General features: G+C 38.9%; 1 protein-coding gene across 2 annotated transcripts in view; it reads right to left on the minus strand.

Moving 5' to 3' along the window:
- Positions 1-417: 417 nt before the first annotated feature.
- LOC120536623 (endothelin-converting enzyme-like 1) overlaps positions 418-27332 on the minus strand; it is a 41144-nt gene continuing 14229 nt past the window's right edge. Inside the window, exons 6-17 of one of the 2 annotated variants that reach the window (XM_039765046.1) lie at positions 24616-24838; positions 24443-24532; positions 23375-23449; positions 23189-23292; positions 22611-22669; positions 21751-21802; positions 8405-8472; positions 5888-6012; positions 5745-5810; positions 5552-5647; positions 5373-5449; positions 418-557 (exon numbers count right to left, since the gene is read on the minus strand). In XM_039765046.1, coding sequence (XP_039620980.1) covers positions 458-557; positions 5373-5449; positions 5552-5647; positions 5745-5810; positions 5888-6012; positions 8405-8472; positions 21751-21802; positions 22611-22669; positions 23189-23292; positions 23375-23449; positions 24443-24532; positions 24616-24838 — 1135 coding nt within the window. In that variant the 3' untranslated portion in view covers positions 418-457. Of the gene's footprint in view, positions 558-5372; positions 5450-5551; positions 5648-5744; positions 5811-5887; positions 6013-8404; positions 8473-21750; positions 21803-22610; positions 22670-23188; positions 23293-23374; positions 23450-24442; positions 24542-24615; positions 24839-27332 lie in introns of both variants that reach the window. The other variant, XM_039765039.1, reaches the window with a different exon arrangement.

The following is a 27332-nucleotide window of genomic DNA, read 5'->3' on the forward strand; positions in this document are numbered from 1 at the left end:
AACAACAGGGATTCAGGAAGGCTGAGTCATAATATTGAATGTGACACCACAAATAGCCTTGTGGAAAAAAGAGTCAAGAACTAACGAATAAAGTTCAGCTGTAGATGGTTGATTCTGGCATTGGAAACAGAGGTGGACAAATAAGTACAAGGGTAACAAACAACAGAGAATGGGCAAATCCTGGAATAGAAAACTAAGATGTACCTATATAGGGATACAGTCCAGAAATTAAAGCTTAAGGATTATGTGTCAAGTGACACGTATGGCTGAGCCCAAAACAGCGGACTGAAGGGAACCAGAAGTCAAAATCGTAGAAATATTCAGAAGAAAATGTAACTCTTCATTTGAAAAGGAATGGGAGATCATAACATACAATATGAAAAGCCAAGGTGTTCATTAACTTATTTAAAAAATAAAAGATGAGGCTAAAAAAACATTTTGTGTTGTGTTCAGTTAATCACCAGACGGAGCACTTGTGGACAGGATGCATTGGCGCAGCCTTGGGGCAATGAAATACACGGCCAAACTCTTCGAACTGTGAGACACTCCCGATGACTCTGCAGGGAAAAAGAAATGCATTTGTTTTTATTCAGATAATGTAGTTCTTTTCTTGGCATCAGAACTGAAGTGCACCTTGGCTTGGTTTATGTCCATGTAGTCCCTGAAATGAGGCCCAGCTCAGCTGCATTTGCAATTAAACCCAACTAAATCCTTGTGTCTACTGAACTTCGACTTTGGATAAATATCTGTTGTGGATCTCAATTAGCTCAAATAAGTGTAATAAATCCAACTATGGCTTCAGTCCTAGAAGTGAAATGAACTCGCCCCATTTCAGTGTGATAAAGCTCCAGTTAGCCTGAGTCTCCGCAGTGAAAATTGGCTCTGCCCAAGCCTATTTGAACTTGGCATGAACCCCTCAACTGAAAGAATTGGCCAGTATGCATAAACTGAAAAAATATATCTTGGTGATAAAGCCAACAGATTTGGTTGAAATCCCTAAAATAATAAAAAGCATGAATAAAACTCATTGCATAAACAATAGTTCTGCTTAAATTTCACTATTAAAATACAATTTGCTAAGTTCTTGGAAGGAACGGCATGCCAGCTGCTTTAATCCATATACAAAGGCAAGAAAGATGCACAACAATCAGAAATGGTGACGTTTATATTTCCAGGTCAGGTTTCTCCATTGGCAAAATAATAAGTGAAAATAACATGTATTTACATCAACTAATAGTTGGATGAGCTTTAAAATAAGTTCATGTTAATTTTAATAGTCCATCAGTATACATTAATATAATGTATTACCTGCCAAAGGTCTGGCCTTGATTCCCCTTTCCTTCAGTATCACTAAGTGCTTCACTAAGTAAACTTTGCATCTTAATCTGTCAGAAATGGCCTGATATGAGTGTGAGTGAGTATGAGGTAATAGAGTGCCACCTATCCTTTAGCTCAGGGGTGTGCAAAGTGGGTTCTGGAGGGCCGCAGTGACTGCAGGTTTTCATTCCAACCCAATTGCTCAATTAGAAACCAATCCTTGCCAATCTCAGACCTTGTTTAATTTTAGGGCTTGTTAGTCTGCAATGTTAGGTTCTTATAGTGTAGATTTTTTTTCCTTTCCAATGATATCAGCCAAGTGATTTGAAACCCAAAACAGATAATCTTCAGTCTGTTACATTTTTCTGTTAAGTGTTTTATTAAAATCAAGCAGTGCATGATAAACACACACGAATGTAAATGGTAAATGGAGAACTGCTGGCTGCTTTGTCATGTACATCGTACTGTTAATAGGAAGCCATTAAACCAGCATCAAAATGTCACTTGAGCAGTAAGTGCTTCTTCATCAGCAATGATTGGCTTCTCATTAAGAAACTAGATTGGAACAAAAACCTGCAGCCACTGTGGCTGTCCAGGCCCGACATTGCCCACCCCTGCTATAGCTCATTGTTATATTTTGCCTGATGGTGTCAAGATATGTTCTTATTTCCCTGTTGCAGTAATGGAATAAATGGGTTTAGACTGCTGTGCATGGCCTCCTTACAGTTGTCTTTCTTTATTTTCAAGAATTACATGTTCATAGTGGATGGTATGGTAGTGTTGGTAGTGCTGCTCCTTCAAAAATCCAGTGCCTTGTGTTTTGATGGAGTGCCTAGATATTGTTCTTTTGGAGGTTGCACATTCTCTCAGTGTCTGTGTGGACTTTCTTGTCACATCTCCAGAGTCTTGTGGGTGAGAGTAGATTGCCAATTTGAAAAAAAAAAAAAAAGTTTGAATTTGTGTAAGCCCCCTTATTTGGTGTTCATAAGAAATGTAAAGTTACTGACCTTGAAATAGTCTAAAATAATACCCCACATTCTTATGTTTGAAATGTGTCTTTCTTGGGCTTCTAGGAATGGCTCTTAGAGGACTTGGGGCCACTGGTAAAGAATAAAATATGAAAATTATGATATTCTTGTGCAGCAACCTCAAAAGAGCATAAATGGACACCCCACATGTCTTTAGTATTGATCCCCATTTTTTAATGTTTTGTGAAAAGGAGTAATTTTGACACTAGGGGGTTGAAGCCTTTGGGTTGGCTGACGTGGCATGCACAACATAATGTCCTTCTGTTCATTTTTGCTGATGACACTTATGGGTTTATTCCTTATCATAAGGGTATAATGTCCTGCACAAAATACAGCTCAGAAATAACCTAAAAATGAGGGGCATTTGAGTTAAGAGTGCCAAAAATAGGGGAGAACTGCAAAAAGCTCAATGTTTTCCATAAGCAGACATCAAGATGAGCTGAACGGTATGTCATATGTTGGAGTTTTCTTTATACTGGTTAACCAGGAGGTGCCAGACCAACAAAACAAAAAAGCTGAACCGATACAAAGCGTTCATAAGTAATTCTTAGGAACGCAAAAACTATTAATGCATTTGAGGCCATAAACAGTTGTTAAATAAATAATGCATTACTGAAAACCATGATAATTTAAGTGTCTTCTGAAGCTGCTGATTATTTGTGTTATAGATAATAAGACTCGGTGGTCAACTTTTCTCATAAAAATGGACTGCAGTGTGATGACGGAATGGACACCTTTAGGAGTAGCCTTGAGCAATAAAAGCTGAAATCTTGACTGCAGTTTAGAAAACTGCTGAGCTCTTTTAGAATAACTGTCAGGATATTTCTGTGAAATAGAGAAAAATCATAGAATACAACTGAATTTGTACCTACAGTTACATCAAATATGTGAACAGGAGAATTAATCCATTTTATGCAGTATGTGGACCCCCGTGACCCTGTAGTTGGGATATAGCGGGTTGGATAATAGATGGATGGATGTGTATAACTGTATGTCTTTGTGCTTGAGGAATTCAGTTCTCAACGAACACAGTCTTGGAGACATTTTTGTTAGTGCCATATTTATTTTAGAATATGCATTTGGCTGGTCTTTTCAAAGGCTTTTTTAATTGCCAAAAATTAATTGCTAGCATATGTGGATTTCAATCCAACATATGCAGGAATATATTGTGAATAAAATTAATTTATGACATAGGTTAAATGCATGTCTAAAATTTTCGACAGTCTTTAACCTTAAGTTCTTTTTATAAATTCAATCTTTATCATTGACTGAGCCTGACATTCCAACTGCTTGCTCTCATAATTAGTGTGATGTTTGACCAGAATGCATTTATTATAAAAATGTCTATATAACATTGTTAGATAGTGAAAGCTATTGTTTGCTAGGTCCCTTTAGTAAAATTCAACTCAGCTTGAGCCTTTGTAATAAAATATGCCATGGGCCCGAGTTACTGACATGAAACGGAATCATCTTCATAATTTAGCCCAGATGAATCCAAGTTTCTATAAGTACACTCACTCAGCTCCAAGTATCCAACTCATGTTGACTTGAGCACCTAAAGCTCAACCTGGGTCTCAATAACATAGGCTATTGTTTTCCTGAATCCTAAATAGTTGAAGCTTAGCCTGGTTTGAGTTCCTGCTTTATTGCCAGCTTGTACCAAGCCAGCACAGAAAAACCTGACTTAGCAGAGTCCCTAATTAGAGTCTCTAAAATAAAGTGTAAAACACTGGACAAGGGTGGCTCATCTGAAAACAGTTGGCAGGATGCTCGCAGTCCTCAAAGTGAAGGTCAGTGTGACTTGAATAGAGGGAAAGATGGCTTAGTCGAAAATCTCTGTTTTAACTTTAGTAAAGCTTATTTAGATCAAGGCCATTGAATGTATCGCCACAAAGTCAGTCTTGATAGGAGTAAGGAATGGCTTGACATAAAACAAACAAATATCTTTTCAACTGAACCTGCCACGGTCCAAGTCTGCTCACAGAATCTTCACCCTATTTCATACCGATTGACCATCTTAACCTGTAATTATGATGAACCTATGTTTTACAGCAGATGACATTTAGAATGTGTTTATGGGATGCAAGCAATTAGTTTCCTAAATTAAAATCTAATAAAAAATGGACAGTAAAATCCACTAAAGCTGCTAGCTAGATAGATAAATAGATATACTGCAGTGGGCTGGCACCCTACCCGGGGTTTGTTTCCTGCCTTGTGCCCTGTGTTGGCTGGGATTGGCTCTGGCAGACCCCCGTTACCCTGTAGTTAGGATATAGTGGGTTGGATAATAGATAGATAGATAGATAGATTTTAGTTTTCACAGAACCACAAAAATTGACCCAATGGATGTGTCAGTGTTGAAAAGGTATAGTAGCTGTACAAAAATGTAACATTTGAAACTTTTTTGCTAAGTGTAAATTTAGGGCACTTCAACTTTGCTGAGTTGAAAAGGTTAAGTTTAGGGTGGTTTTATGGGTTGTGAACAAACTACACTAAATGCAGTGGAAAATATGTTAGAGTGAATGACGGGTGAAAATTGACCTGAATGACATGGCAAGGTAAAACCATTTTTCATATCTGTGCAAATTATTCAATGTTTAACTCTTTCCTATTCCTAATTAATTTGGGAAATGTAGGTGAAGTCAAAAGGTTCCATCCTGAATAGATGAAATGTAGAGGTGCAGAAATGGGTTAAATTTAATCCAATGACACTGTAAGGATTAAGTGAAGACAGGCTTGGTCCATCTCAGGAATTAAATCCAGCTAAGTTGGCAGTTTTCTCATTTTATCCAGGTAGTCCCAAGTATGAAGCTCAGCTTGATACAAGACTTTAGAGTGCAACCTGCCCAAGATAACAGGAGTGAAACTTGACATGCTCTGTCTTCTGGAGGTACAACCAGCTCATTCCATTCCATATGTATGCCCCAATGCCCATCTAGGTCTAAACCTGCAGAATTTGAATGTGTTTATTTGGCTTCAGACCCTGCAGGTAATGGAGCACCGCTTCTCGGTGTCTGAGGGGCTTACCTGCAGTGCTCTGGCGCATGCTTGTCTGTCAGCAGCTGCAGGTAGATCGATTGTGTCCGTCTCTTCATGCACCAGTTCTGTATAAAACACAAATGCACATCAGTTGCTACATGATGAAAAGAATATCTTGTGAAATCCATTTACAGTATGGAGATAGAAAACATAAAGGAAATCGATACCTGCGCGAAGGCAATGAAGAACAGCTGCTCGTGTGTGTATCTGAGTCCAGGAAGGGGACGCTCTGGGCCGTGCTCTCTAACCCACTTCTGGTAAGCCTGTAAAGTTATTGATAGTATTTTTTGTTATGTATCTTTTGGTGAAGTGCCCAGATGCAGACCCATGTGCCCTCCAAAGAAAATAGCAGGAACTTACATAGTAAGCGAGTTTAAGTCCCCCCATGTCTGCGATGTTCTCTCCCAAAGTTAGCCTGCCATTGACCTGCCCATGTATCAGAGAAAGTGTAAGCTGGCATGGAGCAGTGGACCACAACAGGTGACTGAATGCCATGTACTTACCCTTTGGTTGTAGACTGTAAAGTTATCATAAAGATGGACAATGCACTCTGCCTTTTTCTGAAACTTGTAGTAGGATTCCTCTGTCCACCACTGTTTCAGGTTCCCATAACGATCATACTGTCCCCCTGGAAAAAAAAATAAAAGGAATGCTCCAACTATGGAACTGTGATGGTGGCAGAGTATTGGAAACTGTTAACAACAATTACATTATTTGCCCAAACAGGTATAGACAGGAAAAATGTAAAAAAAAGAAGCATCAGGCTCATGATTAGTGGAGAGGTACAGTAGTCCTCTACTTCATTTTCTACATGCTGAATAAATATTATGCGGGGTAATTGAAGTATTCAAATTAAGAAAAGGAAGAAGTGAATATTATTTTTTAAGTAAGTAAAAGAAGCAAGTAAATAAGCATTAGTCATCAGTAGGCAGCTTTTTAAAAGAGAAAATATACTTTAACTCAGCCTGTTAAATTTAAGGTCTAAAACTTAAATTAAGCTATAGTTGTGTGCAAAAGTGTGATGAACGTAGTGCTCTTAACTGCCCTCTTAAACATCACATTTAAAAAACACTACTTTGGATTTGTATCCCATTTATTGTGCCTCAGATTGGAAATAACATGCCGCAAGGGATGATAGAATGGATCAGGAGATAAAGAGTCATATACTTAGCCAAGGATTAAAACCATAACACACTATTACCAGATGTCAAAGCCAAAACAAAATCCTAAATCAAAGAGAGCAGAATGTGGCTGGAGAAGGCACAAACACACTTGCAAATACTTTTTCTTTCTTTTTAAGGATTATCTTCAAACTCTGACACTCCAGAAGTCACATCCATGGCCCTTTATATGTCTCACCCCAACCCTAACCACTCAAAAATATAAACATTTTTAGAAAACTTTTTTGTCTTTCGGCTGCTCCTGTTAGTGGTTGCCACAGCGGATCATCTTCTTCCATATCTTTCTGTCCTCTGCATCTTGTTCTGTCACACCCACCACCTGCATGTCCTTTCTCACGACATACATAAACCTTCTTTTAGGCCTTCCTCTTTTCCTCTTGCCTAGCAGCTCTACCTTTAACATCCTTTTCCCGATATACCCAGCATCTCTCCTCTACACATGTCCAAACCAACGCAATCTCGCCTTTGTCTCCCAACCATCCAACCTGATCTGACCCTTGTACTCATTTCTAATCCTATCCATCCTCGTCACACCCAATGCAAATCTTAGCATCTTTAACTCTGCCACCTCCAGCTGTCTCCTGCTTTCTGGCCAGTGCCACCGTCTCTAACCCATATACCATAGCTGGTCTCACTATTGTCCTGTTGACCTTCCCTTTCCCTCTTGCTGATACCATTCTGTCACAAATTACTCCTGTCACTCTTCTCCGCCCATTCTACCCTGCCTGCGCTCTCTTCTTCACCTCTCTTCCATAATCCCCATTACTCTGTATTGTTGATCCCAAGTATTTAAACTCAGCCACCTTCGCCAACTCTACTCCCTGCATCCTCACCATTCCACTGACCTCCCTCTCATTTACACACATGTATTCTGTCTTGTTCCTACTGACCTTCATTCCTCTTCTCTTAAAAGCATATCTCCACCTCTCCAGGGTCCCCTCAACCTGCTCCCTACTATCGCTACAGATCACAATGTCATCAGCAAACATCACAGTCCACGGGGACTCCTGCCTAATCTCGTCTGTCAACCTGTCCATCACCATTGGAAATAAGAAAACACAAACTATAAATACCTAATTGAAGAATGGAATAATAGAAAATGATTTATTGGATAACTTGGACTTCTTAAGAATAAAGTATAAGAAACAAAATAAGGAAATTAAAGCAAAATATTAAGAATATAAAGTATCCCAGAACAGACGGACAAAAAAGAAATTTAAATTATTGACCCAGATTAAATAAATAGAAAAATTATTTTAGATAAGATGGCTAGGAGACCCCTGAAGCATTCTACCTTCTTGTGGTAGGGGTCGGATGTTTGGTACCAAATAACAAAAGAACACATTTTTGGAGACAACAGGTAGGCCAACATCCTAAATTACAAAGCACTTGTCTTACAGAAAGTATGAAAAGTAACAGGGGAAGTGGAGAGAAACTAAGAGGCAAACATAACTGCAGGGTGGACAGGGCGAACACTGATCAGAGAATGAGTGGGGACAAATGGGGCAAATCCACGGAGTTCCAAGAGACAACCGTTTCCAATGCTACACAAAACATTCCTAATTCACAACAAAACCACACCAAATAGCATCACCGGAAAATGCTAAATATTTGTAGGACCTCTAAAAAAGGCTGAATTAAAAAAAAAAACTGATAGCAGAAATCTATTTAATGGTCTCAAAAAAAAACAAAAAAAAACCCAGAAGTTAAGAACCAGAAAATAACATGGAGAAAAACAAATGAAAAATAATAAAGAGTATAAATCATATCCCCATTATCCACAGTGTTTTTTTTTTGTTTTTCCCTGACCTAGGATTATTCAGGATTATGGAGTCTTACCCCAGTCATCGTAGCCATGTGTTAACTCATGCCCGATGATGGCACCAATTCCTCCATAGTTCAAAGACCTGAAAAAGATTATTTTGTGTTAATGAACGCACACCCATTGAAGATTATGGTTTTATGTTCTGGATTTCAGAGGTGACAATGAGTCTAATACGTGACAGTGGGTGCTAAAGCATAATAAATGAGTTATTATATTTACAATAAGTGGTTGAGTGGTTAAGTCATTGGAGTATAAACCACAGAGTCTTTGTTTCATTCCATGCCTCTGCTCCAATTGTATGCAAACATCCATTCATTTTCACCCCCTATGTTCAGTGTTCTAGATTGTATATAACCATGTATTCAAAAAAATATCCCATGGCCATGGGCTGGTGTTCACTATAGAACATGGAATTGGCCCATTTTTCATTGGATTTGAAAGTTTTTGGATCACAAATCAAAACTTTTAGTGGTTCGTCAAGTGTCCTATGAAACTAAAGCAGTAAGTGGATTGAAAAAGTATTCAGACCTCTTCATTTTTCGCACGTTATTGTGTTGTAGATTTCATTTTATAATTGAAACATTTGTAATTTTTGTTTATTAATCTACACTGAATAACCCATAATGACAAAGTGAAAGCACATTTTCAGAAAGGTCTGCAAGTTTATTAAAAATCAAAAACTGCAATCTCTCATTTATCTAAGTCTTCAGATTCTTTTCTGTGGTACTCCAGATTGTGGCCAGGTGTATCCTGCTTGCTTTACTTGTCCTTGAGATGTGTCTAGAACTTGATTGGAGTCCACCTTGGCAAACTGAATTGACCAACCATAGTTTAGAAAGGCACATGTGTACCTGTGTATATAAGGTCTCAGAATGCACACAGCATGTCAAAATAAAAACCAAGTTATGAAGTCCAAGGAACTCACTGTGGACCTCTGCAATCAAACTAAAAGATTCTCTGGTCTGTTAAGGCAAAAATTGAACTCTTTGGACAGAACTCTATAAACTGTATGATTTCTGGTGAAGACCAGGCACTGCTCATCACCTTGCCTAATAGCATGAATGGCATGGTGGTGGCAACATCATGCTATGGGGGTGCTATTCTGCAGCAGGTACAGGGAGACTGGTCAGAATTGACAGAAGGAAAATTGCAGCCAAATGCAGAGAAAGAAAACATGCCCTGAGATGATCTGCTAGAAAGATTGTACAAATCCAGGTGTGCAAATCTTGTAGAGACTTCCCAAAGAAGACTTGAAACTGTAATTGCTGCCAAAGTAAGGGTCTGAATACTTATATGAATGAGACACATCAGTTTTGATTTTTAATAAATTTGCAAACCTTTCTAAGAACACGCCTTTACTTTGTCATTTTGAGTTGTTGAGTGTGGATTGATGGGAAAATAGCAAATTTATCAATTTAAAATGAAATCTTCAAGACAGTACAGTGGGCAGAAAGTGAAAGGATCTGAATACTTTCTGAATCCACTGTATGGCTGTAGCATGACAACCCTAACTTTTCTTTAGTACAAGTAATGACACAAGAGAGGTACCCGATTTTTAAGTTTGGGTTCTTTTCAGGGAGGTTTTCTAACAGGGTTAGACTCAGGAATGAAAAATAATTGAAATAAGGGTGGATAATACCACGGACTGTGCATTGTAAGTGACTGGTGTCCCATTCGGATTTGGCTCTTGCCATCCATGCGTCAATTTTATAATAGGATGCATTTCCCACAATCATTAACTAATTGAATGGTCTTAATTATCGATGTAAGGATGGATGGATATTCATTTTCTTAGCTGAAGATGAAAACAAACTAAAATATAAATGTGTATAATGCCTAAAAAGAAAACAACCCTAACATTATAATGGTGTTAAAACCAAAGCTAAATGAGAGACCATGAATGAATTTTACTCATTCATTTAATGGTAAAGTATAAAATTTGTACAACAGAAGCGCTCAATGAATAAAGATTTCGATTGCACTATTTTCCTGACTGGACAGTTTTGCACAGCTCTAGTTCCCATGCAACTGGAAACAGAGGGCTACAGAATGGGGTGTGGACAGACAAGGGGGTGGGGACAGACATCTGGGCGGGGTTTGGATGTCAGACTCCCGACCATGTAAGGTTATGCTCGTTTGCATGAATGGTAGACAGATAATGAAAATCTGTCAAATGAGAAAGTGTCTATAATGGTGTGAATGACACTACAAGATGCTTCATTACCAAAGCAAGAGACACGATGACTTCGATCTGAACACTTAATGAGTCGCTAAAGATGGAAATGATAAAAAAAACGATACTCCCTAACCCTTGAATAATTATCTAACCCTGAATGCACTTTCCCATACATCTCATATATAATAAATCATCCGTATAAGATAATATATCCTACATAAAAAATAATATCTGGTACATATAAGAAATTATCTGCGGTGGGCTGGTGCCCTGTATGGGATTTGTTCCTGCCTTGCACCCTGTGCTGGCTGGGATTGGCTCCAGAAGACTCCCGTGCCCCTGTGTTAGAATATAGCGGGTTGGATATTGACTGACTATAAGAAATTATCTTGTGTTTATGACATACTAGCAAAATACCCACGCTTCGCAGCGGAGAAGTAGTGTGTTAAAGAAGTAATGAAAAAGAAAAGGAAACATTTTGAAAATAACGTAACATGATTGTCAATGTAATTGTTTTGTCACTGTTGTGAGTGATGAGTGCTGCTGTCATATATATATATATATATATATATATATATATATATATATATATATATATATATATATATATATATATATATATATACACACACACATATAAACATATATATACATATCTACATATATACATACAAACACACACACACACACACACACACACACACATATATATAGTGAATAAACTGTGTGGGCCATGCAGTATCGTACTTTGCCTTCAGTGTGCCATTACACTGCAGCTCAATCACCTCCATCTGAATCTGCACAGGTGTAGTTTCCACATCGACAGCAAATGGGTTGCGAAACAACTCAAAATTCTTTTTTTGTTCTTCAAAGTCACCAAAGCGCCGTGCGAACTCAGTGCGCAGTGCGCTCAGTTTATCAGCAAAGTGCGTATTTAGGAACACCGTTGTGCCGACTTGGTTCAACATTACTTGGCATCAGGGAAAGTGGGGCAAGTTGCACTGGTAGATTTGTGTCTCCCATAAAAGTAGCTTAACGTGAAATCACTTTTTGATTTTGCACGGGTAAAAACGTCTGCTGAAGTGTCAGATTCTTCTTTAACTCTTCTGCTTTCTGTATCTTGTGCATTGCATTCAGGTCTTTCAGGTTATCTTGATGTTTTGTCTCATAGTGCCGTCTTAGATTAAATTCTGTAATTACAGCCACATTAGCTCCACAAATGAGACACACGGGTTTACCGGCAATGTCAGTAAACATATACTCAGCCTCCCATCGGTTTTTAAAGGCTCTATGTTCAGAATCACCTTTTCTCTTTGGCATCGTGTGGGCTAGCTTTGCATGGGCTAGCTTCGCAATAACTTGCAGCATCATAAGCTAGACTTGATTAACGCGGTAAGTGTTTGGCAAGGCAGCTGAAGTGCTGCATTATGGGATCTGTAGTTTATTGTGTTACCAGCGCTTCATATACCCGGGCTTTAATAACAATAATACAGTATATAAAATGATCTCACGGGCCGGATATAATTACACGCCGGGCCGGATGTGGCCCGTGGGCCTTGAGTTTGACACATATGGACTAAATAGAACTTGAAAAGAAATATTTTTTCGAATGTGATCGCGCAATTCAGATCGAGTTGACGCACTACAGTACATCGAGCCCGCGTGCTATTGTGGTTTTGCCTGTGTGCCTCAATAAGTTACCCCCTCTTACTTTTTACCGTTCATCTAATGAATACACTGAGTATGGCTTTACCAAAACAATCATTTATCGCGAATAAAGTATCCATTATTCATAAAGCTTCAATTAGTGATCTGTCTTTCTGCGTTAACCACATATTTTTTCATACGTCTCAAACCAAGGGGATGCGAGGCTAAAATGAATCGGGAAGCGCGCATACATACTTAGTGCATCCCCTCTCGGGAATCGAACCTTGGCGCTAGAGGCGAAGCCTCTACTATTGCGCCACGGCATTTGGTTTGTCTATTTGAGCGTAGCAGTGCAATTCGGTTTTTGTTCAGCACTCTTTGGAACTGTTACTTTTTGTCTGTGCACTGCGTCAGTTCACGTGAGCCGCTGAATATGGTTTTATATGTCACTCGCTCGCTTCTAATTGTTTCGCTGCTTTCTCAATTATATAATGCATGTTTTCTTCAGTGCTTTTTGTAGCTCTTCCTGGTTTTCTATGTAATGCGTGATTACGTGGAAGGCGTGATGATGTCACACGAAACTCCGCCCCCACGGCTTTCGAGCTCAACTCCATTACAGTAAATGGAGAAAAATAGCTTCCAGTTATGACCATTACGCGTAGAATTTTGAAATGAAACCTGTCCAACTTTTGTAAGGAAGCTGTAAGGAATGAGCCTGCCACATTTCAGCCTTCCACCCACACGGGAAGTTGGAGAATTAGTGATGAGTCAGTCAGTCAGTCAGTCAGTCAGTGAGGGCTTTGCCTTTTATTAGTATAGATTATGATGTAAGTAGGAGATAGGATTTACACCTCTGCTTTTGCAAACTTGTTAAAAAAAAATGAAACGTTATTTATACAATAATGATTGCATTTCCAATCATGCATGCCATACAGGTATAATGACAGCAACATAAAGAAGCATGTAACTGATGTTTCAATGGGCTCTGTCATATGTTATTAATCTAAATACCGCATGCTCCCACTTGTCGCTCACGCCACTGATTGGCTCTGTCAAAAAGTGATGCCTGATGAGTGACTCCTGAGCATTGATGAGTGATCTAAAATGAGCAACGAGTAATGAGGGACTATGAAGCAATACTGATGTTTCATGACTGGAGACGTGAAAAATGGCAATGTCCTAAAATGGATGCCATACGTGCATAGTTAGATGTGGATGGGATGATGCTAAATGACACTGACTTGATGATGATCCATCCTGCTTGCCTCTACCAGGGACTTTACTTGATCCGCCAAAGCATGATCTCATTTTCCTCATGAAATAACCAGTTCATAAAATGCTGCACAAGTTCCAGAATAGCTGTTTGAAAACAACAGTTACTTGTACGTCAGTTAAAAGTTATTATATCATTAACTGAGTCTGATTTATGAATAATTTTCTTCTTCTATTGGAATGTACGGTTAATGTGTTGTTACATTGTCATAGTTAGCTTTGAACTAAGATAACTCCTAATGTTAGTGTATTTCACATACAGTAAGTTATGGTGCTTTGCAACACTGTTTTAAGTATGTGAAGGTTTGGATTGTAGATTATGAACTGTTTTTAAAATGCATTTCCACATATTTGTGTATTAATGCTCTGGCTGCTGACAAAAGTTGAGAAACCAAGACAGTGGACTGACTGTGCTGTACGATTTTCTAAGGTTGATTGAGTCTAAATGATGTCGCCATTAATTTATTATTGCCTGCACTATTTGAATCAGTTGAGCCTCTTTTTTTATTTAATTATATCGTATATTTAAGAACACCTTGTGAAACCTAAATCATGACTTTATAGAAATGTATTAGCAACATTTACTCATGTTTATGTATACATAAATAAATAATTTCCAATGCATTAAGTTGCAAATTACCTTTTTGTTATAATTTTGTTTTTCTCATGAATTCATGATGTTTGAAAATTGCCTGACTCTTTAGGTGGTAAGCACCTTGCATTTCTATGTAATTAATTGTCTTTGACGCATGAACAACTGCTGTTTTCATATGGTTATTTTGGCTTCTATGCAGCATTTTATGAACTGGTTAATTTGAGGGAGAAACAAGGAAATGGTTTGGCAGATTGTTTAAAGCTTATCGCAGCGGCAAGCAGGACTGGAAAGGGTTGGTTTAGTTTCTACTTTGTTTCGACCTGCCCACGTCTTATTATGCAAATAAGGGTAACGTTACGCGGTCGGGTCAGATATTCAAACCCCGCCCATTTCAGTTTCTGCCCATCCCGCCTCCTCAGAGAGGAGCACTTGCGGCACTTTGGCTCTCAGACTGCCCGCCAAATTCAATGGTAGTTTGTACAAAGAACAGATAAACAGTTCAGACTTTGGAAACTCGTTTATTGGAGGACATGCAAGGGCAAAGACCACTAAATGAACAAATATATGGTACAAAAATGTACCGTGCCATTCTTGTCAGGTAAATGCAACGAGTGACTAAGAGTTTGTGGAGCAACCCTGTACAATTTTAGGTGGCAAGGTAGCGATTTTCAACTTGCCTCATTAGTTCTCGTAGACATAACATTCTCAAATCCCTTAAACCCCATTCTGGGTGAGAGTTGGGGGATCTATGTGTTTGTCTGTCTGTTTTAAAGGTGCAACACATGATATACCGTACAGTGTCTTTTATTTAATCAGCAAGGATAAGTAGTGATAGTAAGGGTGAGTTAGGGGCGTGACTATTGAAGATTGTGGCGTGTGATGCACTGGCGCTTCGTACAGTGTTTGTGCCCAGTGAACCAGTTCACAGTTGTTTGGAGTGGGTGCCTATCCCCTCAACCTGGTCTGGGCGCTAGTCCATTGCATCCTGCATATATTTAAATTTACTCATACCAGTTCAATTTCAAACTGCTAATTACAGTCTTAAAAATAATGGTTTCTAAAAATGGCACTTTATGAGTCGTCGTACAACAACTCCTTGACAAAGAACCATTTTGTTCTGGAAAGAGTTCATTGCAAATAGAATTACTGTTTTTGGGTTTTGAAAAAGTTATAATATGTGGACAGTACAGAGATCTTTAATGTACAGTTGGTGGCAGATCAAGAAAACCTGAGCTTAGCCTGTGTTAATATATGCTGCAAAAGTCCTTTAAAAATCATAAAATATATTTTTTGAATCTGTTATTGTCTATTCATGGCTATGTATGGGACCTGTTGATTTAAATAAATATGCTGTGAGAACATGCAAATTCCACATAGGCAGTGATCGGATTTGGATTCTGGCATAAACATTGTGGCCCGTCATCACCCTGAACTTCATAAATGGATTATGACATGGATGTATCAGCATAAATGGACATCTTTTAAAAACACATCCCAGCAAACAAACTGATGTTATAGGTCAATGTAGGCCTAGTGTGGGCAAACAGGCAAGGAACCTATTAGCCATAAACCTAAAAAGAACTCCATAACTTTGTGGTCCATCCATCTATTTTCTATAGCCATTTATCCAGGATATGCTTGCAGGGAGGCTGGAGTCTATCCCAACAAGCAATATGCGCAGGCAGGAACAACCAGCTGATTAGGCTGAACACACACATACCCCCCAACCACATACAGGAGCCAATTTAGCACCAGTTCATCTAACCTGCATGTCTTCAGGCTGTAAAAGGAAACACAAGCACCATGAAACCCACACTCTTTAAAATAATGGTTCTTCAATGGCAATTTTTTAATTCTTTAAAGGACTGTGTGGTTCCTCGTAGAGCAATTGCTTGACATAAATATATATGCCATGCCTACATATATGTGCTTGAAATATATATAGGCAATTTTAGACAATTTAAATATGCCACTTTTTGAAGCATTGTAAATTGTTATTTATACTTCTACATTCAAAATCTAAAACCCACTGACAATTTGTGACATTAAAAAGCAGAAAACTATGTGGTATAGTAATTACATTGGCTCAGCATTACCAGACCATCTCTGGACAAATAAGAGACTTATACTAAACTTCCACTGCCAGCAATTAACCCATTTTAGGCTGTTACTTTTAAGGGGCTTCTTGCAGCAGCCCCCAAATTGGGCCAGCGCGGTATTTAATTGGGGTTTTCCCAAGCCCACTCTGCCCATGTTCTACCAACATGAGGCCACTGTGTGCCAGTTTGCTAGGACACTCCCTTTACATGATGATAGCATCCCAGTCATCTTAATGCTTTCTTTTGCAGACGTCTTATACATCGCTCTGCCACCGTTAATAAAATCTACTTTTTGATTCATCATTTTAATTCGGCACAGGCTTGCGGTGAGAAAGTGATTATTCTTAGACCTTTATGTGAAAAAAACCCACCCTGGACAGGTTGCTGTCAGTTGGTGGACGCACTCGCCCGCACAGTGGCAAAGCAGGGTCGTTCTGATTCCACGCCGACTGTGAGAGAAGATCGGCGCCAACAGGAAACTCTTTAAAAAAAAATAGCATACCCTCACACTTCACCTCCTATAAACAGCCTCACAGCAGACAATTAATCAATCAAATTTCATGCAGCACTTTTCTCAAAGCACACAATTACAAAGTACTCTACTAAGCCCAAAAGAATACAATTCAAAGCAGCAAGATAGTGTAGTGCAGCTTTTTTTAAGAGAATCTGTGCCTTCAAACGTTTAGAGTATGTACTGTATGCCAGGGTTCTGGAAAATTAATTTTTTTCATACAATCAAACGATGATAAAAAGATCAGAGGCGCACGCAGGCTTGGCGAGTGAAGCGGCTTAAATAAATGCTTTATAAAAAAATCAAACAATTAAAGCTAGTTTTTGTTGAATGTACTGCCATTCGAGAATGGTTAGAGGTAGGGCTATTCTAGAGTAAATTAATCCGTTTTGCGTTTTGTCACTCTCAGATTTTGTAAAGAAGCACATTAGCACACTTGGGAATGCCTTAAACGTGCTTAAAAAGCAAACACGTCTCCTAGGTGTCAACGAAACGCACTGTCTTCTTTGGATGCCATTCATCAGTCCATCCGTTTTCTGAGGCGCTTGTTCAGTTGAGAGTCGCGGAGAGCTGTTACCTCTCCCGAGAGCGCTGGGTGATTTGAATCTCAGGGCGCACACACTCTTAAAAATAATGGCTCTTTGATCGTTCTTTATTGGGTTGTGTGGTCCCTCACAAAATTACTGCTTGCCAAGGCACCATTTTATTCCGGGAAGGGTTCTTTGCATAGGAAGTTGGTTATTTGTGCTTTGAAGTCGTCCTATAAGACAAAAACGTCTTTAATGCGTAGGCTATCGAGTAGGACACTAATCGATTAAGCAAACCTAAACTTGAGCTTGTGTTATTGTATGCCTTTTTAAATCATGAAAACATTGGTATTTCACAAATATGTTACCATGCTATTCATAGTTATTTACCACATAGAGCTATAGATGTAAATAAATAGAGGTTCTTTCTGGAGCCTTCATGTTGATGGGTCTTTCAGGAACCATAATAGTTCACCAATGGTAATGCTCTGAAGAACCACTCTGGCACCATTAGTTTTAACAATGCACAATCACTAATGTGAAGCAGGTTTAGCATGCTGGAGGCCTACATTGCTGGGACCCTGAAGCTTGAACTGTTATGGGGGCCTCTTTAACAAGATCTGGGTAACCATTTTCTTCAATTGGGTAATTTTTATTTTAACTATTATTTTGTATTGAATCACACTATTATTATTTTCAAAAAATAATAAATCTTCTCATACAGTAGACATGCACACATTTTTAGAATTGTGCACTAAAGTTGCTTCTGGGACCCCTCTAGGATTATGGGCCCTGAAGCTTAAGTGTCATAGTAAATCCTCGTCTGGGTTTAGCGTCGGAAATTGCGGTTGAGCTGAAGGAGGAAACCCCACAGGCACACGCGGAGATGCAAACTCCACACAGGCATTATTGGTTGAACACAATTTCGCACCTAATTATGGTCTTTTATTAACAAATACAATCTGATGAAGCACAATGCTATCATATATTTACTAAACTAGTGAAATCTTTTGAGTCTTAAAAACCACTCCTTCTAGCCTGAAGGTTGTCACATTGCTGGATTGCCTTGAATGAGAGAAACCATCAATCTCAATAAAATCATTCATTTTGAAATATTGGAGAACGCACGAAGCGCGACAACTCGGCGCTGCTTCAGATCAACTGAAAATAAGCAAGTGGTCTACGATTTAGCAAGCAATTCATATCATGCAGTGAGATGCGCACTTCACCATTAAAGAATTAAAAAATATACTGTCGTTCTCAAAATCGTTGTGATCACATCTCCTTGTACAATATGACAGCGAAGCTTCGCTCTTAGCAACGCCGCCAGAAGACACTTGTCAGCGAGCTTCGCCTTATTTATTTGAGAAACTGGAATGGTATAGTTAAAGAAAGACTGATAGCTAATATAGCAGCTAAGGTAATTACTGCAGCACAGGCAGACGCGGAATGAGAACATTAGGCGTGGAATAAAGATAACTTACAACATTCTATCGAGCCTGTCCGTAGATTCATCCGTCCATTACAGAACCTGCTTACTATATGGGCATGGTGGGCTGCAGCACATTTGGGTATGTGGGAAGGGCAACGACGTGACAAAATAAGCTCAAACTTTTTTTTTTTGTTTTTTTTTGCCAATTTGCCATTGAGTGGACAGATGATCCGTTTTTTTTCTACACTACCAAGCCTCCGTTTCATCCGCAGCCACGACCACGAACTACCTTTAACCCGTATCTTGGGGAGTCGGAGCCAAGGCAGGAACGGAACCCTCGGTGGCTTAAATTCAATTACAGAGCAAACGCACATCCACACAACATGTAATCGGGACAATGAACCCAAAACGAATGTTTTTGTCGAAGTTCAGACATTAACGTGAAATAATTTTAATTTCACTCTTTAATAATATATAGTCCTTCAGCGTTGGTCCATGTGTTTCACCCACCGGCCCTTTGCGACCCAGAAATGGATATGCGGTTTATAGAATGAGTGGATGGTTGGGTTAGTATTTGTTGTAGCGATAAAAAAAAAATCATCAATGAATTTTAGCAAAAAGGAAATTAATCTGAAGAAATGTGCTTATTTTTGCCCCCTAAAACGAACAGATTTGCTTTTGGTCCTCACCTGAAGAAAAGCGGAAGGCTTTATAACAGCTAATAGGATCCAGCACAGGATGAGAAAAGCTCACAAATCTTATAAACTGACAAAATCCAGATGAAAATATATGGGTCATGGTAATGTTTGAAAGATTTTTGAACTAAGAACGGAAATGTGTACGAATTTTGAAATCTGGTAAAAGCATGTTGTAGGGAGCAAAATCTGCAAGGTAATTGATATCAGATTGAATGAGGCAGTCCATAAGGAGATAAATATGCTGGCTTCTGAAAACCTTGCAAGATGGGGTGCTCAAGAGGAAACTCTATAGATATTTACATCAGGAAGTGCTGGGTGAAAAACACAGACCTTGTGAGGTATGATAGTGTCTCTATGTAGGAATGTGTAATAACAGTTTATTGTGATGGGATGAGGTACCCCAGAAGACAGCACTCATGACAGATCTGATATGATTAACTGCTGGACTAAAAGTTCTGCAGGTATTATCACAGCTGGCTGCATCAGATAATAGCTATAAGATGCTGGCCATGTGAGATTTTGCAGGATCTAGAACCATGAACTAAATGTACAGCAATCTTCGCATATAACAAAATCAGGTGCCAGAGACCAAAATAGAAGTATACATGCCTTTTGTAATTTAACAAAGTGAGGTAACATAAGTCACAGAAGATTACTGCCATGAACATTTCTAGACTTTTTGTGGGTCTAATCATTATAACTGTTTTTGACCCACAATCCTCTTCACACCCCTTCTCTGTGTGGGATAGGAGCCTCTCACTGTCAGCAAGGACTCAATGTTGGTTAGCTTGCTTATGCTAGGGAGCAGCTCCTCTTATGTGATTAGTTAATTAATTAACCCAATTTAAAAAATGTAAATTACATTTATATAGGACTTTTCTTACCTATTTAAAGCACTTTGTGAAACCACTTCAACCACCACCAGGGTGTAGCATTCACCTGGATGCCAGCCATTCTTGCCCCAGTGCGCTCATAAAATATTAGTTATTATGTGGTGAAGGGGTGGAAGAGATAGCCATTAAAGAAATGGAGAAGATTAGGTCAGAATGAACAAGGCCATGTCGGGCAATTTAGTGAGGACATCAGTGTATACCCTGCTCTTTTCAAATGATTCCCAGGGATCTTGTATAACCACAGGGATGCAGGACTTCATTTTACATGTCATCCAAAGGACAGTACCAATTTTTACAACACAGTGTCCTTGTCACTGCACAAGGTATTAGAATTCACATCCTGAGTACAGAGTAAGTGCCCCCTGATGGCATCACCAACACCTCGTCCAGCAACAACCCAACACCTCTTCCAGCAGCAGCAACCCAAACTTTTCCTAGATGGTCACCTATTCAAATACTTAGCCCAAACATGCTCAGGGGATTAGAGATCACTGGACAAAAAATTCAAATACCAGAATGTTTGACATGATCAAGCTTTAGGGATAAAATCTGCCAACCTTTTAATATTTCACAGGATAAGAAACTAGGGAGTGAAATCCAATGGGATTTTCAAATGAGACCCATCAAAATTTTACCAGCATCTTCTGAGCTAATTTAATTCAGTTGTAGTGAATGATGAATGCTGGTCTTGTGTTCTCTGACACTGTCTAGAAGAAGCAAGGGCAATGTGCAACAACCTCCACAGAAAACAGGGTCAGCACAAGGGATGAATATATCCAGACCTTTTAACCATTAAAAAGATTAGGAATCAAATAGCTAAACAACTAACTTCACAGAAAGTGAAGAGTTTGGGTATCACAGGACAAAAGATGAAACTCTGACACAACTGTGCTTATGGGCTGGGCTTCTTTTGTCCTTTTGTTATCTGACAGAATCGAGCTCTAGTAAGGGAATTCTGCTGGCTCCTTGAGATTTAACAGGATTGAGTTGGTGGAGCAAAAATACTTTAGATGAGCATTTCATAAACTGCAGTTAGTCAAAAGACAGGATTAATAAAATATGACATTATCCAACCTTAGGAAAGGGAGTTTACAGTAATCTTAATATATTACAGGATTAGCCACCATACATGAAAATACATAAGCCTTTTGAAATCCAACAAAGACAGGTAGTACGGAATGAAAAGTATTAAAAGCATGGATGGTGACAAGCTTAGATTCTAGGGATGTGTATATGCAGGTCTTTTAGATATCTGTGTAAACTGGGTAACAACTCGAAACACTACAGTCAATTTTCAGAGCTGGCAGGATCAAAATTCACAGATTAAGACTTCATGAGATCTATAAGTAACCCGTATATGTTAGATCCAACCTGATCTTTCTGCCTTTTACTATATCTGTCCTCTGGCATGCTGTTTACTTGCCTCTCACTGCTCCTCATTTTAATTCACATCAACAATGCAAATGTGAAAATCACAGTTATCATAAATTTTTTTCCAGTATGTACTCACTGAGGAAACTCTGGATTGTAGAGAGTGGGCTGCAAAATTCCAGCAGGAAAAACTAGAGAAGAGATGGAGAACTAGAGTTAAGACTCATACTTAATACCCATCTTCGTGCTAAAAAAGGTATGATTTCACACAACCCAGCTCATAACTCTTTGTTCAGTTACAGTAGTATGGAATACCTCATCTAAAATGTAAAACGTAACCAAATCTGTTGGTGTATATCCAAATGAGAGGTCTGCAAATTTCTAATTGTGTTCTCTGACCCTGTGCCCTGGACTCTAGATTCTGGTCATGCCCTCACAAATCCATATAAATTAATATTAATTAGTTTTGGTTGCAAATACAATACAACTGAGTGTGGTATTCATTTTGGACCAACATCAAGGTGTGGCAGCTTCATTAGTTTCCAGCTGTTAAAAATCCTGGACAACTACTGTTCTAGACTAAAAAATCTAAACATTGCTTTTGCTAGCCCTGAAGGACAAATTGCTGCAGCTATTGACGTTGACCTATGGCAACTCTCCATCTACAGTAGAGAAACGAGGAACAATAATTCTTCACCTTCATTAGGAAGGAGTCTGATAAAGTTAGACCTACCCTAACCAGAAAATCTATTGCAAAAAATAACTGATAAAGACAAAGGAGATAAGACCATATGGAAGGACTCATGAATTGATCATCACAAAGAGAACCAGAGGACAGAGTGAGAAGCTCAATAAACAGTAGGTGAAAACATAAACAAAATGAAAAGACAGAGGAAGTGACCACTACAGATAGTATGAGTGGATTTATGATACTGTGAGTTCATGGGGGAAGACAGATGTAGATTAAGGAGTCCAAACTAGAAACAGTTTTCTTCTTACCCATCTGGTTTTTGTTGGGCAGGTAGTAAGCATTGAGTGCTTGTGGAGGAAGCAGCCATCTAGAATGCAGAAGAAAAGGAATTCTTGAACTATTGACCTAACGCAGACAGTGTTCATTCTTTTCCATTCAAGACCATTAGCACTCAAACCAGGAAACTGAGGATCGCTTTTTACACATAAGTCATAAGATGCTCACAATTATTGCAGATAATAATATAATATAAGATATCTTTTAAATATTGCCCACATTTGTTGCATTCAGAGTATGAGGTGGATTCATTTTAGAGTCTATCATTTGTATTGTAATATTATCACTAGTCTGTATACAGTGTGTATAACATATACACATGAACTGAACTCAGCTGAATTGGACAATCTAGACTGGTTCTAGCGTCTCTGAGCCAACACTGGGGTCAGTAACTAAGAGGATTAATGGGAACAGCTAAAAATGAGTGACCTGCAAGTTTGAAATTAGTGAGCAAGTGACTCCCAAGTGGTCACCATGAGAATAAGTGGTCATTATTCATTTAGGTGTCTGTGGGCAGCCACTCCATACTTTGAGGATCAAGTACACTTACGCAGTTTTGTCCACTTCCTGGTGAATCTTCTTCACAGACATCTTGATGTTGAATTTAATACTGTTGAGCACATTTCGGAAGTAGGTTTTCTCATTGACCTCAAACTGGCAAAAGACAAAATTCAATTCTGATACAGTTCTGGCATTCCTACACACTAATAACAGTGCTAGGATGAAGAGAACCCACCTCATATTCTGCATCAATAGCTTCTGGTCTCAGGAGGAAATCCGGGTATCCAATCATTACCATCATGTGACGTAACTGGGGGCAGAAAAAGCCTATGGTGAATTCAACAGAGTAGTTTCCTGATACTGCTGACCCACCATCTCAGAAAGGTGCAACCAACGTTCAAAATATGGGGAATTGGTTTGGGGGGATGGGTTTGGTTGGTATTGTGTATTTTCTAATTAAGTCTTACAAGCACTGCCAGTGCTAGGTTATTTTGTGCCCTAGGCCAAGCTTATTAGTGTGCCAACTGATTGTTCGGTGGATAATTCGTGTTGCTTGGTTTTTCCCCACTATATCATCTACACCCTAGAAAAATGCCTAATTCGCCTTGATGGTGGCACCAGCCCTGCCTGTAAGTCTCACAATCGAAACCGTGGGGGTGGGGTCCCTGAAAACATTTTTCAAAAATATGTTTTGGTGTTATAAATAACTTAGTGATGCACATTACTGGATGTGCAAGGTAATAAGCTCAAAAGTCAATTTAGAAGAAGGTCATTGATGTTCCTTTTTTATTTACTCTTTAACCAATAAGTTTCTGCCATCTGCATTCTTAAGTAACTAGAACTGAAACGCTGGTCACTGGTAGAGTAGCCCTAATGATTTTCTATTTCTCTACACTACTTTAAAGTGAAGATAAGAAAAGAAAGTTATCTACTTGCAAATTTGCTTTCCAAAGTTCAAAAAGAACAACAAAAATCCTGTTAAAGTGAGAATCAGCATAGCTCTGGCAAGGGATTTGATGGCCTCTGCTCTCCTCAACAAAAGGGCACATGTGTCACAGAAAATGGCTGTTCTGTGTGATGATAGTCAAAAGATCGATTTAGCAAGGCTTTTGGTTGCAAATTGCATATCCCTGTGTAATGCAATTTGTCTACTTAAGATATTCAGATCTTAATTGATAGGATTAATAGAGATGAATTTATATTCCATAGTACGAGAGTAAGAATTCAGTGTTCATCCAACAACAAAGCTCTAAAGTAGACCCCCATTATCACTGGGTATATTTCAGATTGGATGAAGACCTACCTTGGCTCGGGCTGCCTCCTTTGTCTTATCATCCATCCAGTCAAGCTCCTGCAGTCTGTTGTCCAGAGAATGCTTGATGTCCTCTACTAGCTGCTGCACCTAGAAAGACATGACAACATTTATAGGGGCTCCTAAAAAATGAAGAATACCCTCCTACAAAGATGGACACATACCTTGATTTTGCTAGATGAAGTGAAATACTCTCCAACAAAGAGCGCCCCCAATGCCATGCCAAAGTGCTTGTTTGCCTGGTTCAGGCATGTGCGACTCCGCTCCAGCTGTTGCTCCGTGCCATCTATCTCCCGAGAAAAGTCGTGAATGGCATCACGGAATGGAGTGGACAGGTGCTCACTGAGAGCCACCACAATGCGCCACAGCATATAGTTGTGCAGAATCCTATAAGGGGAATCAGTGAGTCCAGTCAGCACACTGCAGAGTCAAGCTTGGACACTTGTACAGCACTGAATGTATGATTTGGAAGCACCAATGGCTTTTGTGTGTCATTAAGGGTGTGATTTTAATTGCCACATACTTATTTATAAAACAACTGTGTATATGTGTAAATCTCAGTGTGAAAGAAGGGGAAAAATTCTGAAGTGATAATGATAAAACTAGCTACTCCATCAGAACTTATGACCAACTGTGGAAGATGATAATTCACACTAAATTGCTAGCAATACATACAGCCCACATGTTTCTGTCAAGGGAGCAAAATGTGCCACCTTGAAAATATTATATTTATCAAGGGCAACCCATAACTTTGTTCTTTTTGGGAATATGAGTTCCAAAGAAGAAAATGAAGAGCAAAGTAGTTAAAAAATTAAAAAGACCACATCACACTAGCAACTAAAATCATCATCATGGGGTTAGGTAGAAATCACATTTTATTTGGTATCTCTTAGCAGTGTGTCATCAAGTAGAATTAAAATAGGGTGCTGACATAACATACTGAGGTTATTTCCATATACTTTGTAAAATGTCCTAACTCAAGTCATTAGAGGAAATTAATTTGTGCAATAATACAAGGGTATAAAGATAACTTGAATACATACTATACTGTCATTTACAGCTTGTATCTGTTAGAGAGCTTATGTTTTCTTATACATATAAAACAAACTGTGTCTTCCCATTTCCCCAAAGATGTGCATGATAGATTGATTGATGATTCTAAGTTGGCTTTATATATGATTGGGCGTGGGTGAGCAGGCCCTGCAATGGACTGGGCCCTGTCAACACCATGCCTTCCACACAATATTGCCAGTATAGGCTCTGATGCCAATAACTGTGTATTGGAATGGCTTTAAGAATGTTATATACTACATTCATTTCCGTTCATGACTGATTGCCAATTTACAGTTAAGTACAATATTTCTATTAATTACTGTCTCATCATGCACAAGGACTTCCACACTAATGCCTCTTTAAAGCAGAATATTTCCATCCATAGCCCATTACCCATTTACAGGTTATTGTAAAGTTTTCCTTGGATCAGCTGTTTTTACGACTAACTCCCACATGGCATGTTTTAAAGCATCTGTAACATTTATTTTATTAGAATATGTAGGAAATCAATATTATTTAGAAAACCTAATACAAATAAAATAAAAAAGAAAAATGATTACCAACTCATTAGCACTTATGTACAATAAAAATCCTGTAAAATGATGGGTGACATAGTGCCGCAGCGGCTAGTGCTGTTGCCTCATGGCTAAATAAGATAAGGTTGAAACACTATCCTTGGCAGTGTATTATGTAAGTTCCATATTCATCCCATGTCTGTGGGGGTACCTGTTATTTCTCAAATTAAATAATTTTGTAGAGTCTGACTGAGTGTGGGGTATGTATGTGAGTTTGTCCTATAATGGACTGGTGCCCAATGCTGCTAGAATAGGGTTAAGACCCAGTGAAATAGAAGAGGTTATTCAAAGATGGATGGATAGATAATATCTATCTATCTATCTATCTATCTATCTATCTATCTATCTATCTATCTATCTATCTATCTATCTATCTATCTATCTATCTATTTAAGGACCTATCACACATACTAAGACTGCAATTTAAATATAGTAGTCTTAAATTTTAAATAACAGCAAAGAAATAACAGATGTACTGGATGAAGCTTTAATGATTAATACTGGTGCTTTATGGCTCCAAGGACCTGAGTTCCCTATCCAGTTACTGCAGTGTTAAGGTTCAGCAATCTTCTGCATCTGTTTGGAATTTCTCCAGGTTCCCATGGCTCAAAGGTTAGGTTAAATAGAATCTTTAAATTTTGCCAGTCTACAAGTATAATGAACTAGTGTCCCAGTTCAGGTTTCCTTCATTCTGCAATAAGAAAACAAAAAACAAAATTGCGGGCAGCACAGTGGCGCAGTGGGTAGTGCTGCTGCCTCACAGTAAGGAGACCCCGGGTTCCCTTCCCGGGTCCTCCCTGCGTGGAGTTTGCATGTTCTCACCTGTGTGTGCGTGGATTTTCTCCGGGTGCTCCGGTTTCCTCCCACAGTCCAAAGACATGCAGGTTAGGTGCATTGGCGATTCTAAATTGTCCCTAGTGTGTGCTTGAAGTTTAAATGGCATGTAGTGTTTTTGTGGATTTTGCATGTTTTCCCTGTGTGTGTGTGTGTGTGTGTGTGTGTGTGTGTGTGTGTTTTTGGCTACTCTAGTCTTCCTCTTACATCCCTGTTTCTTATACGATTGTCGGCTCTAAATTGGCTTTGTGTGGATGAATGGTGGGATTGTCTCTGGAGTGTTAAATAATGGATGGCTTTGTCCCATTTCCTACAAAAACACCCCGCGGTGTTTGTACTGAATCAAGAAACACCTGTTTTCTGGAAATTACTCTAGAAAAATGACAACAGCAACACCAAAAGCTGACCGGAGACTGCCC

The sequence above is a fragment of the Polypterus senegalus genome, chromosome 1 (assembly GCF_016835505.1).
Source record: "Polypterus senegalus isolate Bchr_013 chromosome 1, ASM1683550v1, whole genome shotgun sequence".
NCBI lineage: Eukaryota > Metazoa > Chordata > Cladistia > Polypteriformes > Polypteridae > Polypterus > Polypterus senegalus.